The 15,261-nt window shown below is 45.0% G+C and overlaps 2 protein-coding genes across 2 annotated transcripts in view; one reads left to right on the top strand and one right to left on the bottom strand.

The window, feature by feature from the left end:
• T265_00423 (hypothetical protein) overlaps positions 1-15,261 on the top strand; it is a gene marked incomplete at both ends in the record, with an annotated part of 94,694 nt that overhangs the window by 50,429 nt on the left and 29,004 nt on the right. Inside the window, 5 exons of the mRNA XM_009164196.1 lie at positions 56-137; positions 5,150-5,443; positions 10,868-10,960; positions 12,175-12,259; positions 13,893-14,488. Of these exons, the coding sequence (XP_009162460.1) occupies positions 56-137; positions 5,150-5,443; positions 10,868-10,960; positions 12,175-12,259; positions 13,893-14,488 (1,150 nt within the window). The remainder of the gene's footprint in view (positions 1-55; positions 138-5,149; positions 5,444-10,867; positions 10,961-12,174; positions 12,260-13,892; positions 14,489-15,261) is intronic.
• The window catches only part of T265_00424 (hypothetical protein), a gene marked incomplete at both ends in the record, with an annotated part of 35,066 nt that overhangs the window by 15,835 nt on the left and 3,970 nt on the right, over positions 1-15,261 (bottom strand). Inside the window, one exon of the mRNA XM_009164197.1 lies at positions 280-360. Within this exon, the coding sequence (XP_009162461.1) occupies positions 280-360 (81 nt within the window). The remainder of the gene's footprint in view (positions 1-279; positions 361-15,261) is intronic.

The following is a 15,261-nucleotide window of genomic DNA, read 5'->3' as shown; positions in this document are numbered from 1 at the left end:
CTATAATTCGTCCTATTTTTCGAGATAAAACGTTTATCTATCTATATTTACACAGCTTCCCTCACGTTATGTGGAGCGGACGTGTCCTGTTCACTATGCTTGATGTGACTCAGTTGTTATCTCAATCGCTGGAAGTGGTACGTTTTTTCTGACCTTTTAATTTTCTTTTTTTTTCTGCGGAGTGGGACGGACTTTACACGTACAGGTCTGCAACTGGCCTAAAGTGAGGGACTGTCCGTTTGATTATGCACGTCCTGGTTGTGTAAGTGTGTCACTCACCGACACCACGGGACAAGAATTCATAAGTGACACTTCTTCATCTGAAGAGTTGACCTCCGCAGAATATCTCGGTGCGATAGTCTATGATGTTAAGGCAGTACAGTGTGTGCATTCTGGTATACGAGGTACATGTCCTAACCAGCAGAATCTATGATGTACGTGTCTTATTCCGGAAATTCCCATTTAGAATTACGACAAAGGTGAGTTGACGAATATGTTTTCGGCAAGGTCATGCAGTTGCAAAGGCTAAGAGAACATGAATGAGCATGGTGTTCAAGAAATCGAATGAGACGGCATTGGCTACTTATCAAAGAACAACTAGTTCAGGTCACCAATAAGATGACTTGAGCTTGTCGGTGCGGGTAGTGCTGTGGTTGTGTCCAGCACGGTGTGTATGTGTGTGTGTGTGTGGGGGGGGGGTGAGTGAAGGCCCAATGTGAATGTGTAGCTCATTTATCATTGGGGGATTCTTTTTCCTAAAATCATCTAAGGTCACTCAGCACCGGTAGTCCGATGTTCCCACCAGACCCGACCAGTGATTGTCAAAGAGCTCGTACGTGTTCTGCGCTTAGAGGCCACGTTTCTGATCCATGAGGCAGTACGAATCACACATATGCGGTGTATACACTCTGCCTTTGACAGACAAACGGATGTCACACGGGTGCCGTAGGTGTCGTAGGTTGCCAGAAGCTACCCTGGCTTTCCTGATTTTGAGAAGTAATCCCGTCTTCAGCCAGTCCACCGTAACATGTACAACTACTCAGGTAAACAGACTTACCTACCACGTCGATTGTGTCATCTACAAGAGTGAGCTTGGGTCATTTAAAATGACTTGCCTTTGAAGGATCTGAATCAATATCGTCTGCATACTGAATGTATTTGGGCGAATGTCCTGGGGGCATTTCGATCCCCGAGCTTTCAGAGGCAGGTCCGGGATCTTCAAGTAGCAAGTTGACAACAAAGTTGAAAGGGAATTTTGAAAAACGTCGCTCTTGTCTCACACAGCTTGATATGTTGAACTCAGGCGAAAGTTTCCTGTATACGCACAGGAGTTCGCATACGGTGTCCTCGTCAATTCAGTCCTCATAAGACATATAATTTTAGATTGGATCCCTGTGATTGACAAACCATGCCAGCTATTTGGTGTAGTTGACAGGGTCATATGTAGCTTCCAAATCAGGATCAACGTTGTACGCTTGAAAGACTGGCGTCGTTCATGAAATTCGCTCAAGGTAAGGGTTTAGCTGATGCATCTTCGGACCGGGCGCAACCCAATTTGATTCTCACGATCCCGTTGCTCCTGATAATTGATTAAGCTGCGCAAAATACTTGAAGATGGCACCTTGGATGCGTTGGACACCAAGCTGATGCCGCAATGACGTTCTTGTGCTCATTTTAAAGACGGGGATCACGCTTGCTACGCTGCATTCCGCTAGTATTCTGTTTCTGTTTTAAGTTTTCCGTAGTAATATTGTCAAACAGGGCTACATCACCTTGCTTGAAGTGTGCAAGATGCGCACCACTCGGGCCGGGTGCTTTGTCGCGTTGGGAGAATGATGTTTCCCACTGAATTTCTGTTGTGAACTGCGGGCTGGTGCCGGTGTTCCATTTAGGCTCGTTCGGTTCCTCAAGGTAGTTGCGAATAATTGGGCAAACTGAGCTATCCTTAAAAGTATTCAGCTCATCGCTCAGGATGATTTTATGGGTGAAATGCCGTTTCCTCTTTTTGTTTATTGTTTAGCCGACACCTGTCTTTTGTCCGGTTGATTGAATCAGCTAAAATAGGGCGCAGCTGTTCCATGGAGCGAGTATCTACCTCTTCGGACTTCACAACCCATCTGCTCTGGTTTCCGCGGGCTCTTGATGAGCCGGCGTTGATATGGTTTTCCGGTAGCAACAAGATCAGCTGATCTCGATGATATGCAGTCTTTATTTGGCTGAGTGTGATAGCTTGAACAGATAGTCCTAAAAACAGAGCGTAGCTTGCTTACCGCACTCCCATTCAGTATCCAAGCAATATTCGTCACCATAATGACCGTGATTTCCCAGTAGTCTGTTAAGCTACAGAATGAATTTGATGAACGGCACTCGTAATGCTGAAGGAGAGTAATTTGTTAATCCAGCCCGTTCCGTGGTATGGTCGAAGCCAAGTTGCATGTTTCAGAGGAAATGGCAGTCCTTAATTGGAACTCTCTATCGGTAACTGATAGCCACTTAATCCAACCGAGTCCATGACTGGCTTGTGGAAGCTTACAGACCTCAGAAGCTGCGACGTGGACCAGATCTTCCTAGTTTAGTAAGGCATTGTTTTTGTTTATTCTGCAGAGTGATAGTTTACAAGCGGGGTAATGGTTAGAAGACCGGCAGATGACCTTATTGCAGCGCATTATTCAATCCAAGGGGGGAGGTGGCTGTGGATGAGAGCCAGTAGACGAAGTCCTGTAAAGGTAGCTACCTAGGCCGAGGAAGGTGGTCGGGTTGAGGTACCCTGCTTTGAGCCTTTGATTTGAAAGCGTAGGTAGGGACAGCGTAGGGTTTTGTTCAGGGACCCTTAATCCAGTCGTGAACTCAAATGAGTGAACCGTGAGATAGCGACTATTAGGGTTTTCTTGTGGAACGCTTCCGGCACCTAGTAACTCAGTGGCCTGACACACCTAGCAGTGAGGGGATGGATCGTCCCGAGGATGTAGGGAGTAAAGCCCATCTGTCTGATTCCCAATGCTGCTGCACACTACAGGTATTTTTTTAGCAGCACCTGATGCTTTAAGTTTAAACGTATTTCGAGTGTGGAATGTAGGTAGCTCGGGTGCGCTGCTTGGATGTTGGTCTGTTCGCCGAGCTTGGCAGTTGAACCGTGTTTGGTAACGCACTGGTAGTCGCTGTCAACTGTTGAGTTACCATAGTTTGCGCTCTATTAGACCAACCTTCTCCAACCTGTCTGTCAGAGGAGGGCAGCATTGCTGCTTCCATAAATTTGAACATACTGGTCGCATGAAGGAAACACCTTACTTCCTCCATACTCGCACCGCAGAGTACAGTGCGACTTTGCCTCCAGGTCGCCTCGTAATACGATTTTCCCGAGTATGCAGACTCGTTGTTCATCGGGCTGCTCTTTGTCCGCTTTCTTGGTGTTGGTCTGTCGCCGAGCTTGGCAGTTGAACCGTGTTTGGTAACGCACTGGTAGTCGCTGTCAACTGTTGAGTTACCATAGTTTGCGCTCTATTAGACCAACCTTCTCCAACCTGTCTGTCAGAGGAGGGCAGCATTGCTGCTTCCATAAATTTGAACATACTGGTCGCATGAAGGAAACACCTTACTTCCTCCATACTCGCACCGCAGAGTACAGTGCGACTTTGCCTCCAGGTCGCCTCGTAATACGATTTTCCCGAGTATGCAGACTCGTTGTTCATCGGGCTGCTCTTTGTCCGCTTTCTTGGTTTAGCCTTAAGAAACTGAGTTCCAGCTAGTGTAGCCAGCAAGATCATTGCAGCACAAAAGCTCCACCACCTGGACAAGATGAAAGCTTAAGATCGGAAGTTTCCCAGTCTATGCCAGACGGACACCTTGGGGTCCGTCTAAGTTTCTAGGCTATTCCAAAACAACGTCTCATCATTCTTGTCATTCAGGAACTCGAAGCCTTAAAATGTGCTGTGACTGACTTTTGGTAGTCATAGATAGTCATACAACCATAGTCATACAGACCAAACCAATTACTGGCTCGCTGGCGTCACCAGGTCACCTTTCCCTGGGTGTCAAGTGTTCGGTTCTCCACACATGGTTCGAGATTTGTGAACCAGCTTTGGTCTATGCAGACGACTTCACAACTGCACTCTTTTGTTCACCATCCGTTCCCATTTCTTAGAGTATATGGCTTTCATCTAGCTGCATGTGCTGCACAGCTCAACTTACAAGTAAGACTGGTTATCTATTGTGCATGGGTGTCTATCTGCGCAGTTTGACGTGGCAAGCAAATTCGGAAACGGAATCAGCCCACCGCATGTCTCTATTTCAGAGATCCATCGTTCGCAGCTCAAAAGGACGACGTTAACACGTTCCACGGAGGAGCACTGCCCCCACTATTGACGCATTACAGCCCTAGAACGCTCCCCAGCCAAAGGATTTATTTGCTTGCAACATTAATATTTGATTTCATTTTTTCCTGGCGTTGAAAATATTTGAAGGCTTCAAGGTGTGAAACGCCTGAATATACCTTTTAGAGCGTCCCATCAGGAGTCTATTAAAAGTGAAGGTTGCTGTACGCAACTCTTGCACACCCTCTAATGCATCCTTACTTCACATAGGAGCATACTAGAATGACTGACACTTTGGGGGGGCTTTTTAGTGTAATGAAGTGAGATGTCTGATATACATACAGAAAGTTGAAAGGTAACCACCTATATGTGTTCTTATGTTACACAGTACTGATATGTCTACCTCTAAGGTCACCGATCAATAACTCGTTGCCAACCCTTTTGAAAGCTTTGACTGTGACTACTTTTGACAACTGCACGAGCGAATTTTCATGGTGCACTGGTAGTTAGACAACCATTATTTCAATCAGCTCGCGAAAAATTCACTCAGTGACATACACATTGCTACGTGTGTTTACAATTCAGTGATATTTGATATCGCAGTCGTGCACCCACCCTCCTGTTTAACGTCGCCTCAACGTAAATCTGTTATACACGGGGCGTGTGAATTATCAAGGACAAATTTTTATTCGTAAGTAAATTAGGAGTCATTTTCGCAGCCTGTTGACGCCAAGTAGAACTCCGTATCATCCGTCATCTATATAATCACGCGTATAGTTTCATCTTGATTCGTTGAAAAGATTTGGCTCACTGTTCCATTCTATGCTTTCGCTTTCTAGGATCCCAATGAAGTGGCCCCGGTTTACACTGTTCCTGGAACCGACTTGGTGCTGGTCACTGCAGACACACTGCAAGATCGAGAGGACATGTTGGGCGATTTCGTCAAGCGTTGCAAGGGTATTATCGAAGTCGGACTGCAGTGGGCTCCCAGTCTGGTTCGCTCCCACTTGGCCAACTACATGCTCCAACTACAACATTCTCCATTTGGCCTATTTCAACACACTGGTCTAGCGTTGGCAACGGAGTCGGTGTTAAATTACGCTGGGTTTAATCGCACTGCCTCGTTTCTCAGTGTACGTCTTAGATGCACACAAATTTTACAACAAAATTTCATATACGCTTCGCGTACATTTTTAGAGACTGTTCACCATCGTTTTGGGTTCTAGTTTGGGGTTCGTTATTCAGTCGGGATAGATGTTTCTCTAACTACTGACATGAGTCTTCGTTTCTTTAGCTTTCGCATAAGTCTCTACATCATCAAGCTTTAAATGCTTGGCTCTGGGGTTTCCGCATCGCCCCAATTCTTTATCAGCTCTGGAGAAAACGGGGTGCTAATCCAGTTTTCTCTAATCGTTAACCAGATTCCTTATGTTATTACTAACTGCACAATTTCTCCCCATTTAATTCCCTCACATATATTTTTAGGAGGGCTACTGTTCGATATCCTACTTTCCACACAGCTAAGTTCCCTGTGTGGGTGATTTTAACCGCATTGCTAGTCGTTCGCCCTTGATTACAAAATGGCTAGTGGGCCTCGTTTCTCCACACAGTCTCCATTTTCGATCAGCTCAGAGTATCCTACTTTTCCAGTACGGCAGTGAAGCATCGGTGTTGAACACTGATGTCATGCTGTCGATGATGATGATGATGACTACTTTTCCACACATGCTACACGTTTGTCCATCGAATTGATGACAAGTTTTGATTTTCAACTAAGGAATCTTAAATCGTTATGTTGCATACTGAGGGGATGCAAAGTCTCATTAGAGATAATCCGAACCAAGTGTGGGCTTATTAAGCTATTTGAAAGTAGTCGCCAGAATGGTATTTTTGCCACTTGTTACCTCTTAATACGTCTTCGAAAGCTGGTTTTGAGGGTCCAGCTAGTTGTATGCAGATCTTTTCATTGTTTTTATTGGTGTGCAGAGCGGTGTGAGAATCAAATATGCTGCGAGAACAACAATGATCTCGTTATCCAATACTAGCAGTCCTCGAACATTGTCCTAACAGAATATGGAAAGAAATGGCCCTTTAGCTTTCCTGTGTAGAAATGAATCGTGATTCCTTCAATCAGACTGGCTAAAATACGTTTACCTCCTTCACTGTTAGACTGGCAAATCGGAATAGGTCCTCTATAGTGTCACAGCTCATATTGCGTTGTGTAATACAAGGTAGGTCACATTTCCCAGAACGCTCATCCTAATGAACATTGCTTAATTGATCCCGGAAGCTTAGGAGACAGCATGCACAATCGACCCAGGGCCGAAAGAAAGGCTATATATATTCCATAGGATTCGCTTTAGTTACGGGAGTTCAGTTTTCCTCGACATCCAAGCCGGTTCTTGTGCAATAGTCATCAGATTGTCATTTAAAAAAAGGAAATCAGTCCACTGCCGATATGCTCTGAGTGCCTAAACGATTGCGTACAACCTCCTCAAACATTTTGATTGGCTGAGCGTCCGAGTTGGTTGGTTGATCACACATGCCACATTTACTCAGTACTCGCTTGTTGTTCGTTTCACCGGTAGATGTCCTCCTGGATGAACGGGTAAACAGTAATCCCAATTCACAAACAATACATCCTTATCCATCCTATGCAATACTGTGCATAAGTTTAACGTAAACACTGAGTTGTCCAGGCGATGAGGCCATAGTATCATGCTAATGCATCTTAGGAAAGTAGTCCTGTCGTTTGTAACCTCATTGTTCATTCATCATTCAGTTGTTTATCTGCAGCCCCATCAATACACCATCGAAATTGTAGAAGGTGAGCGTGAGAAACAGAAGCCTTTAAGTGATGACCGTCTATATAAAACACCAATTGCCGACAAACGGTCTCTTCTATCTTTTCTGTACTCTGTTTTATTTTCATTTCTGTTAGGACGGTCAGTGGGATGAAGTTTGTGTGAGAGCAGTTGCCCTCTCACAGTAAAACTTCATCGTTCGTAAGACTTACATTCCGTAAATGATGTGAATCTGAGATGCATGAACGCCACGCTGAACGTGATTTTTTTCAATGGTTTACGTATTAACCTATCCTCGAACACTTGTAATACATGTTAGGCGGAAGTAAACATGTGAACGAAACATTTATAGACATGTGGCGCCGTGATTTTGCGCATACTCCGCAGAAGTATCGTCTATTTTTATGTACTGTAACACTCACCAAAGTCGGTACTTGCCAGTGAATTTACCTGGCGATAATGTGAATTGGCGATGCACTACTGCATCCTGGCAGTATAATCGATCGCCGTACAACAATGCAAGACATTTTCAGGTTTTCAGAAGGCGCATCCACATCCCCGCATCACAAACAATAAACACTATGTCTTGCTTTTCCCTTATGTGATTTTAATCTTCATTGTGCCATACCTATATGCAGTATTCATCCCTTCTATGTCCTATTTCCTCTCAAAATTTGTTGTTGATATGCTGCTTGAAATTTCTCTGCCTGCCTCTGAAACCTCGGGGGTTGAAATACTCCCGAGACGTTCCTTCACAGACATTGAGTATGCAGGCGATGTAGCTCTTTTTGGCTTAGATCCTTTCCAAATGCAAACGATTTTAAATAACCTCAATAAGTTTGCCGCACGGTTTGGCATGTGCTTCACACCTGCAAAGTGCTGCTACAAGACCAGGTTGGATCAGGCCCACACCTCATGCTTGCAGGTGAGCCAATCGACGTGGTGGATAAATTTGTTTACCAGGGCAGATGTATAAGTTCCGGTGGACTGACTGGAGATGAGATTATTTCTCGAATCGGAAAGGCCAGTGCAGCTTTTGCCAACCCCCGACACCTATGGCGCCGACGTGATGCGAGCTTGTCTGTCAATGGAAGAGTTTACACTGCGGTGGTGCGATCCATATTGCTTTATGGATCAGAGACGTGGCCCCTACGCTCAGAGGACATACGGAACATGTCAGTGTTTGACCATCGGTGTCTCCGAAGCATTGGTCAGGTCTGGTGAGAACATCGGATTAGTGATGCTGAGGTACGCTAGATGGTCCTAGGAAGAAGGAACTCTCCTGCGATAGATGAATTACTCACGCTTCATAGGTTGAGCTGGTTGGGTCAGGTACTTTGCATGCCGGAAGACCGTCTGCCTCACAGAGCTCGTTTTTCCGAGCCCTTTGCTGAGTGGAAGCGACCGATAGGTGGACAGTGTATGACCTGGCAATGAAGTACGAAAACGCTAACCAGTAAACTTAGTCGAGTGAGCAATCGGCGCCTCCCTGAATGGGGACCCCGAGACTCAAACACCAGTGGTTAATGACATCGATGGAAATGGCCCAATCGCGCAGTCAGTGGTGCTCGTGCATCAAAGCTATTACCTTCAATGCGTAGCTACCCAATTTCTGAACAAACTAAACATGCCTTCGCCTCCAAGGCTTGGTTAAATGTTCCGCTTTCCCATTATCCGGTGATTGGAACTGTAGTAACTGGAACCAATATGCCTGTGGCACACGGTTTATAGTTGATAATTTGAAATTGATTAAATACCCACTCCACCTCGTATTTAACCACTGTTTGCACATCGTAATTATTATGTTGTTTTTTCCTTACGGATTACTTTGTTCCAGCGTCAAATTTTTGTTAAAAAAACATAAAGATACCACGGTATATTAGGATAATTCTCAAGAATGGACTGATATTGAATTAGAATCGGTGAATAGTCGGAGTCACGAGGTATGAACGGGATAAAACGAAGTAGGATGAAATGGAGCTTAGTTGTTCATTTACCAAGTAGACATGCGTTTATTTTGACTGGACAACGTTAAATTCCCACAAGGCCTTGATTAGTTACAACTGTGGGGACTTTCCTACTAGGCAACTTGACTGCAAGCGTTGCATCACCAATCGAGATGAAGTCATCAGTGTATTGTTAGGAAGCGTAGCAAGGGGTCGGTGGTTGTGCCATATGTGGTGCGCAGTTGAATTTCCCAATTCAGCGAACAAACCAACGACCATCTACGCTACTAATATTCACATCTATAGCAGACTCCCCTACGTTTGCAATCCTACTAGCTAAAGCGCGGCCAGGACGTTATTTGTAAGGATCGGCAGGGGGAACGTGCTTAAAGTTATTCGCAGCTCGTGACTGTAACATCGTCGTGAGTCTATTTGTAAATATTCATGTTAACAGTGAGCTGAAGTGTCTACTTACTGACACTGCTGTCTCCTGTTTCAACCGGTTCCACTGGGAGATTCACAACGCAAGTTCGTTTAACACTTCTTTGCAGAGTAATCTGGAAGCAGATGTATCGCATCGTTTCCACTTTACTTGGGATTTTCCGGTTTTGTACACGTGTAACGAACCAACTGATCATACAATCGTCCTGACCGTTTGACTATGTCTCCCACTGTTTCCCATTTTTCGGTAACCGAAACTGTAGCAGAAGGAACAATGTACTCTTGTTACACGGTTTATGGTGGATGAACTGAACTAGACCGAACATGCATGCAACATTGATGTGTGTAGGTGTAGGCGGGAAAAGTTTTCAACATTGATGTGTAATTTTCAGTCTGTCCACACAGTGTTCGTTTTTTTTGAACGACATCGAGCATCCTTTGGCGACGCATTGAGGCGTTTTCCAAGTTTCCACGCTTCGGACAGTCGAAACTGGCGGTTGTTTTTATTGGCTACACCGTTCTTCATTCTGCATGCCACGCATAATTTACTGATCGTGTTGACCTTCAAATTAGAATGGTCTGATGCTGGTGATGCGCGCACACATTTGTATTTTAGTCTGGCTATCTCTGTGACTTGGTCCACATTATTCGGAATGTGTGTGCGCGTGCAGCAGTGTAACCACCGGTTGACTGCAACACTTACTGTTTTCCGCTTGGGAATACTGAATTACACAAATAGGGGTTGAATTTTGTTTGAACTCAGGATTCCCGGTTATTTTCATTAGAATTAACAATTAGTCGAGTAAAGGTCAGTAGTAATTCATGTCGCTGATAGGTTTGGGTAACTATGAATGAATGGGTCACCCTAGACCTTTGGTCAGCTGAAGCGAAATAATGAACTGCACCAAGTTCGCCAACCGATGAACTAATTTACTAATTCGGAATGTGGATGTTACGATGCTTGGGACTTTTAACTGCGTGTCCCCCTTCTGCCTCGCTTTTCGTCCCGTTCGAGCTCACCGTGACACACGTAACTGTCTGCACGGAATCTGTGGCACATCACTCGGCTTGGTGTGCGCTGACATCAGCGAGCAACTCACGCACACCATTAACCCGAGGTCAGTTACTGTGTTATTGTACTCTGCAATAGACGTCCTGTTGCTTTTTCACTCAAGTCATGATTAAACGCGGCACTATTGCATCGGCCGAGATCGCTCGGTTCACCCACTAGCGGTAGGCACGATTGTCGAGCTAGGAACTCGTCTTCATTTCATACCAATCTGCTCATACGATCTATAAGTACTCCATCACGTCCTTAGGCAGCACTTACTATTCGTGTCCACTTTATCCTTTTATTTGATTGCAGCCAACAACGTTAGACAAACGTCCAAGCTGTGCCAAACTGGATTCATCCAATTTCATGTTCAACCTGATTTTGCGCAGCCGGTATCATGGCGAGGTGTGTTGTGTTCGACATATGCCTATTTCCATTCTGTTGAAATTCTGCCCCTCATCACAGTGCCACTTCATTCAGATTAACTGCCATGTTCCTTGTGCTACCTGTAGTCTGATCGGCTCCCTGTAGTACAAAAACCTAGCTCCCTGACTCATTTGTGTGTAGGTTACTTAGATGGTTTATTCTCATTATAGGAAAACTGGGTGTAATTAGTTGCTCATTAATCTTCTCTTTATACCCATCATCAACTCAAACCACATGCTCCATTTTTCTTCCTTTTTAGAAAGGTCATTTATATCCAGGGGCATCTGAGCAGTCCCTATAAGGGTTGGATGCTATTTTCCACTTTGCCTAAAGTGAAGTCCCAGCTGTTCGATGCTCTCGCGTGCCTCTGTCTTCAAAACTCTTTCGATAAGAGTGTTTTCGCTTGGGCGTTTTCCTCTGGGGAGGAAGTGCTCTAGTCTGGTTGTTGTCATTATTAGTTTCATGCATGGGATGCGAAAAACGACAACTTATTCAACATGGTTGTAGTGTTAGGCACTGATTATAGCGCTGTGTTCTATGGGGGTTACTTCTAGTAACTATCGGACAGTCACTGAAACACTCCTCTTGCCAGAAAGTTACTAGCACGATTTAAGTGATCAAGGGATCGCAATGACTGTGATCACTGCACTGTGTTCACACGTTACCGAACTCGCCACGTTTTACAGATGAAGGAATTATTGTCTAATCCCCTCTCTTGAAAAAAATCACCTCAAGGGGCCTAACCCGAATATTGTCTTTTGAGCGGAACCTCGGCGTTGCATTACACATCAAAAGCGTATCCAGAAATGGACTTTTCCAAAGCGTTGGTTCCATGATAGGGGATCAAGCGTAGTATGGTGCGTCTTAGTGCTGATGGGAATTGTATATCCTGGTCACATTACAGATGTTTTCCCACAGGGGACCGCTTCCGGTTAGCTTTTTCAGTTTCTCAGGTTTATTCTTAGTCGACGGTTAACCAATCTTATTTTTTCGAAACTCTTGCGGGAAAGTGTGTTGACGGTTTTATTATCTCGTTCCCAACTTTCCCTTCGATACTCTATTGTTCATGTCTTACCTATAAGCTGTTCTTTTTGTCAGATTTTAACACCCAACAAACTGATTGCCGGATCCTTCCATCCGACATTTTCATGTGCGTTGCGAATCTACTTCATCGTTCGACGGTTTTATTTCAGGCTTCCGGAATGTTTCGTTCATATGATGATCCAGTCAAACTGGTCAATAGGCTCATTCGTGACTTGGATTGTGCTTGCACTCTGGGTGAGTATAAAGTGTCAAAACGCGTACTTGGTGAACCCCAATGAGACCTGCCCTTTCAAGATTTGGTGGGTTTTATCATCTGTGTCACTGGCTGAGGCTAATCAAATAACTGTTGTGTGTATGCTTACCTACTGATTTCGATTATCTTTACCATAGCAAACGTCCTGTATCAGAATAAGTCGGAACTGGTCGGTCATGCTTCCTTCGCGCGGGTTTCGTGTATTTCTATGCTGCAAGTAAATTTATGGACTGGTAAACCGAGTTAGCGTCTCCTCTGTGAGCGCTGTTTGCTTTTTTGGAATTCGGCCGATTAGTTTGAACTGGTACACAACAGTTTAACCGCACATATGGTCGTTGGTTTGTTCCCTGAGCTGGGCAACTTGGTTGTCGCCATCAGTGCGCATAGTGGAGCGTAGCGATGGGTCGGTGGTCGTGCATATGACGCTGGTATATTGAGCAAAACTTCTTGGGTTCAACGCGCCTACGAGCTACCGTACAGGCGTACCAGTTGACATCGTAGCTCAATCATCGTTAGTGAACTACATCGGAAACCAGTTGTTCTTTAGTCCATTTTCTGTTTTTAGCTAACTGGACTATCAGTCTTTTTCCAAACTACCTTTAGTAGTGAATGTCCGCTTTTGCGTTTCGCTTTAAGCGAAAGGTCGACACCAACTAAGATTTTGAACGCAGCTTCTCATGCAGAGGGTGCATGAGAAGCATGTATTTTGGGGGTAGCCGCGGGATCAGATCATGTCGGCTAGCAACCAGTGGGTAGAATTGCAGACGGCGGCAACGTATCTGATTGGCTTTCTTTACTCGTATTCAGCGTGTGATCTGCAAGCGAAGAAAACGCGGTACCACTGCCAGGTCGGGGATCTTGCATTATCTTTGAACGCAGTGTTTAGTACCCTGTATCTGATTTTGTGTTTCACTATATCAGAATACAATGGTGATCAGATTCTACCAGTTTTGTGGGGTAGTTATGTGTTGGGTTGTCATTCGAGACAGATTTGCCGGTCAGCAGTGTTTGAACCGCAGTATGCCTGTAAACAGTTGGTGAACCACAAGCAGTTTGCAAGAAGCCAGATGTGTGTGTAAGCCAGAAGCAGTAATATCAGAGAGCAAACACACGGGCCTTTTGAAAGCCAGTGGCCTTTTGTGCATAGCGGCGTCACAAAGAGCATCACACCAGAGCACTGGTGTCATTCATCCGTCCCTTCATGCCGTTGGAGAACACCCCACTTCCCCCAGATAGCTTATAACAAAGATGCTCTTCAATGTGACAAACTGTAGAAAAAGCATATTCATACTTTCATATAGATCTTTGAAGTTACATAGGAGACACTTTCGTGGTTCCTATGTCCCTTAGTTCATTTCAGCACCGTTTTGATTCGCTACTGCAACGATGGAGAGCCTTCAAGGTCGATTTTTTTGAACGGACCCTACTTAAGCGACAGTGTCACAGCCTTTATTGTATTTTTCTTTGTCTGCTAGAGGTCTGTCCAACTTTCTTGGCTTTGGCCATAGGCAGGATATATTATTTGATATTTCACGTTACTTGCTAGATGTATCCCACACTTAAGCATTTTTACGCCTTAATTCATTGTCTTCCATCCATTTTCATCTATTTTAGCATCCCGTTCAGTCAGAACTACCGAAGCAGAGACTGATATTCAAACATTGGTGTTAGCTGTCAGATCGGTTGAATCTGAAAGTTTAAGGAAGTCTCATTTCGATGAAAGTAACATGTTCGGTGCTGTTCAGGCCTGCTTGTTCCGAATGACTTCCCTATTGGTCATGCGAACATCGAACATAGCCAGCGATGCAGGTCAACAGCTTGTGCACATTGACTCCACGGACCCCGATGAGGACACAGACTTAACTCAAGTGGAGTCTGCAGATGATGAAGCTGGAGAGAAGCAACCTGTTCGAGCCATTCGTCGAAAGCTGCGCCGACGAAGATTTACAATGCGGACTGATGATACCGGGAAAATACAAGTGGAGGTTTATCCTGTTACCAGAACAAGTCCCACCGATAAGTCTCCATCTACTGGCGCTTCGATTGAGGAGCTACACGACGATAGCTTTCTCATGCAAGGAGATTGTGCCAGGCGACTGTTGCGAGAAATATGTCATGCACCTCTCCGTCTTTTCCGAACTGAGGTGGTTGAGAGCTGTTTGGCCTGTTGGCAGTGGCTCGTTGTGGGCCGTCCAAGTCTGACGATTCAGGTTAGTTGACTCTAGTTTTCACTTGTTCGGTTGAACACTAACTGTGTGCCACCTTTGGTATACCTTAGACGGTGTTTTCTTTGGTCCCTTTGGTTGTTATGCTGCTGAAAGCAGAAAACAGCCCCAAGGATTCACATTACTTTAGGAAACGCTTTCCAACCCTTTGTCTGGCTACTAACTACACTTCACTGATCGCTTTTCACTTCATCTGCGGTATCAGTTCTTGTCCCTGTGAAAGCACGTTTGCTAATCGGGAAGCACGGTTGTTCATTTTACAGAGGTTTGGTGAACGTCTCGCTTTTGACACGAATGCTTCGTCAGGCCAAATGTTTAAGTTGCCAAATTGGTTGGCTTTTAAGGTGGTCAAGGAACCGATCCCTGAAGAACCGATCCGTCACGAAGAGACTGGACCTTACCGTTGTTCATTAGAGGTTTGGTGAACGTCTCGCTTTTGACACGAATGCTTCGTCAGGCCAAATGTTTAAGTTGCCAAATTGGTTGGCTTTTTTTTAGGTCAAGGAACCGATCCCTGAAGAACCGATCCGTCACGAAGAGACTGGACCTTACCGTGGTGTGACGGTTTGCGCACCTCAGCGATCCATTGAGCTATACTGCAGAGTGTCCCACGACACTCACAGAGTCTCCGATACCAGGTTGGTCAATGGTTAGAGGTCTGACGAACACAGTCTCCTGGCCCTCCAGGTTGGGGGTTAGAACATGTGGCGACTTGTTCCGTAGAAGTGGTATTGCATTTGCATTTCCCGCCAAACACC

The sequence above is a fragment of the Opisthorchis viverrini genome (assembly GCF_000715545.1).
Source record: "Opisthorchis viverrini unplaced genomic scaffold opera_v5_4, whole genome shotgun sequence".
Taxonomy (NCBI): Eukaryota; Metazoa; Platyhelminthes; class Trematoda; order Opisthorchiida; family Opisthorchiidae; genus Opisthorchis; species Opisthorchis viverrini.
Note: the sequence above shows the minus strand (reverse complement) of the source record. Positions and strands in the feature narration are given on the sequence as shown.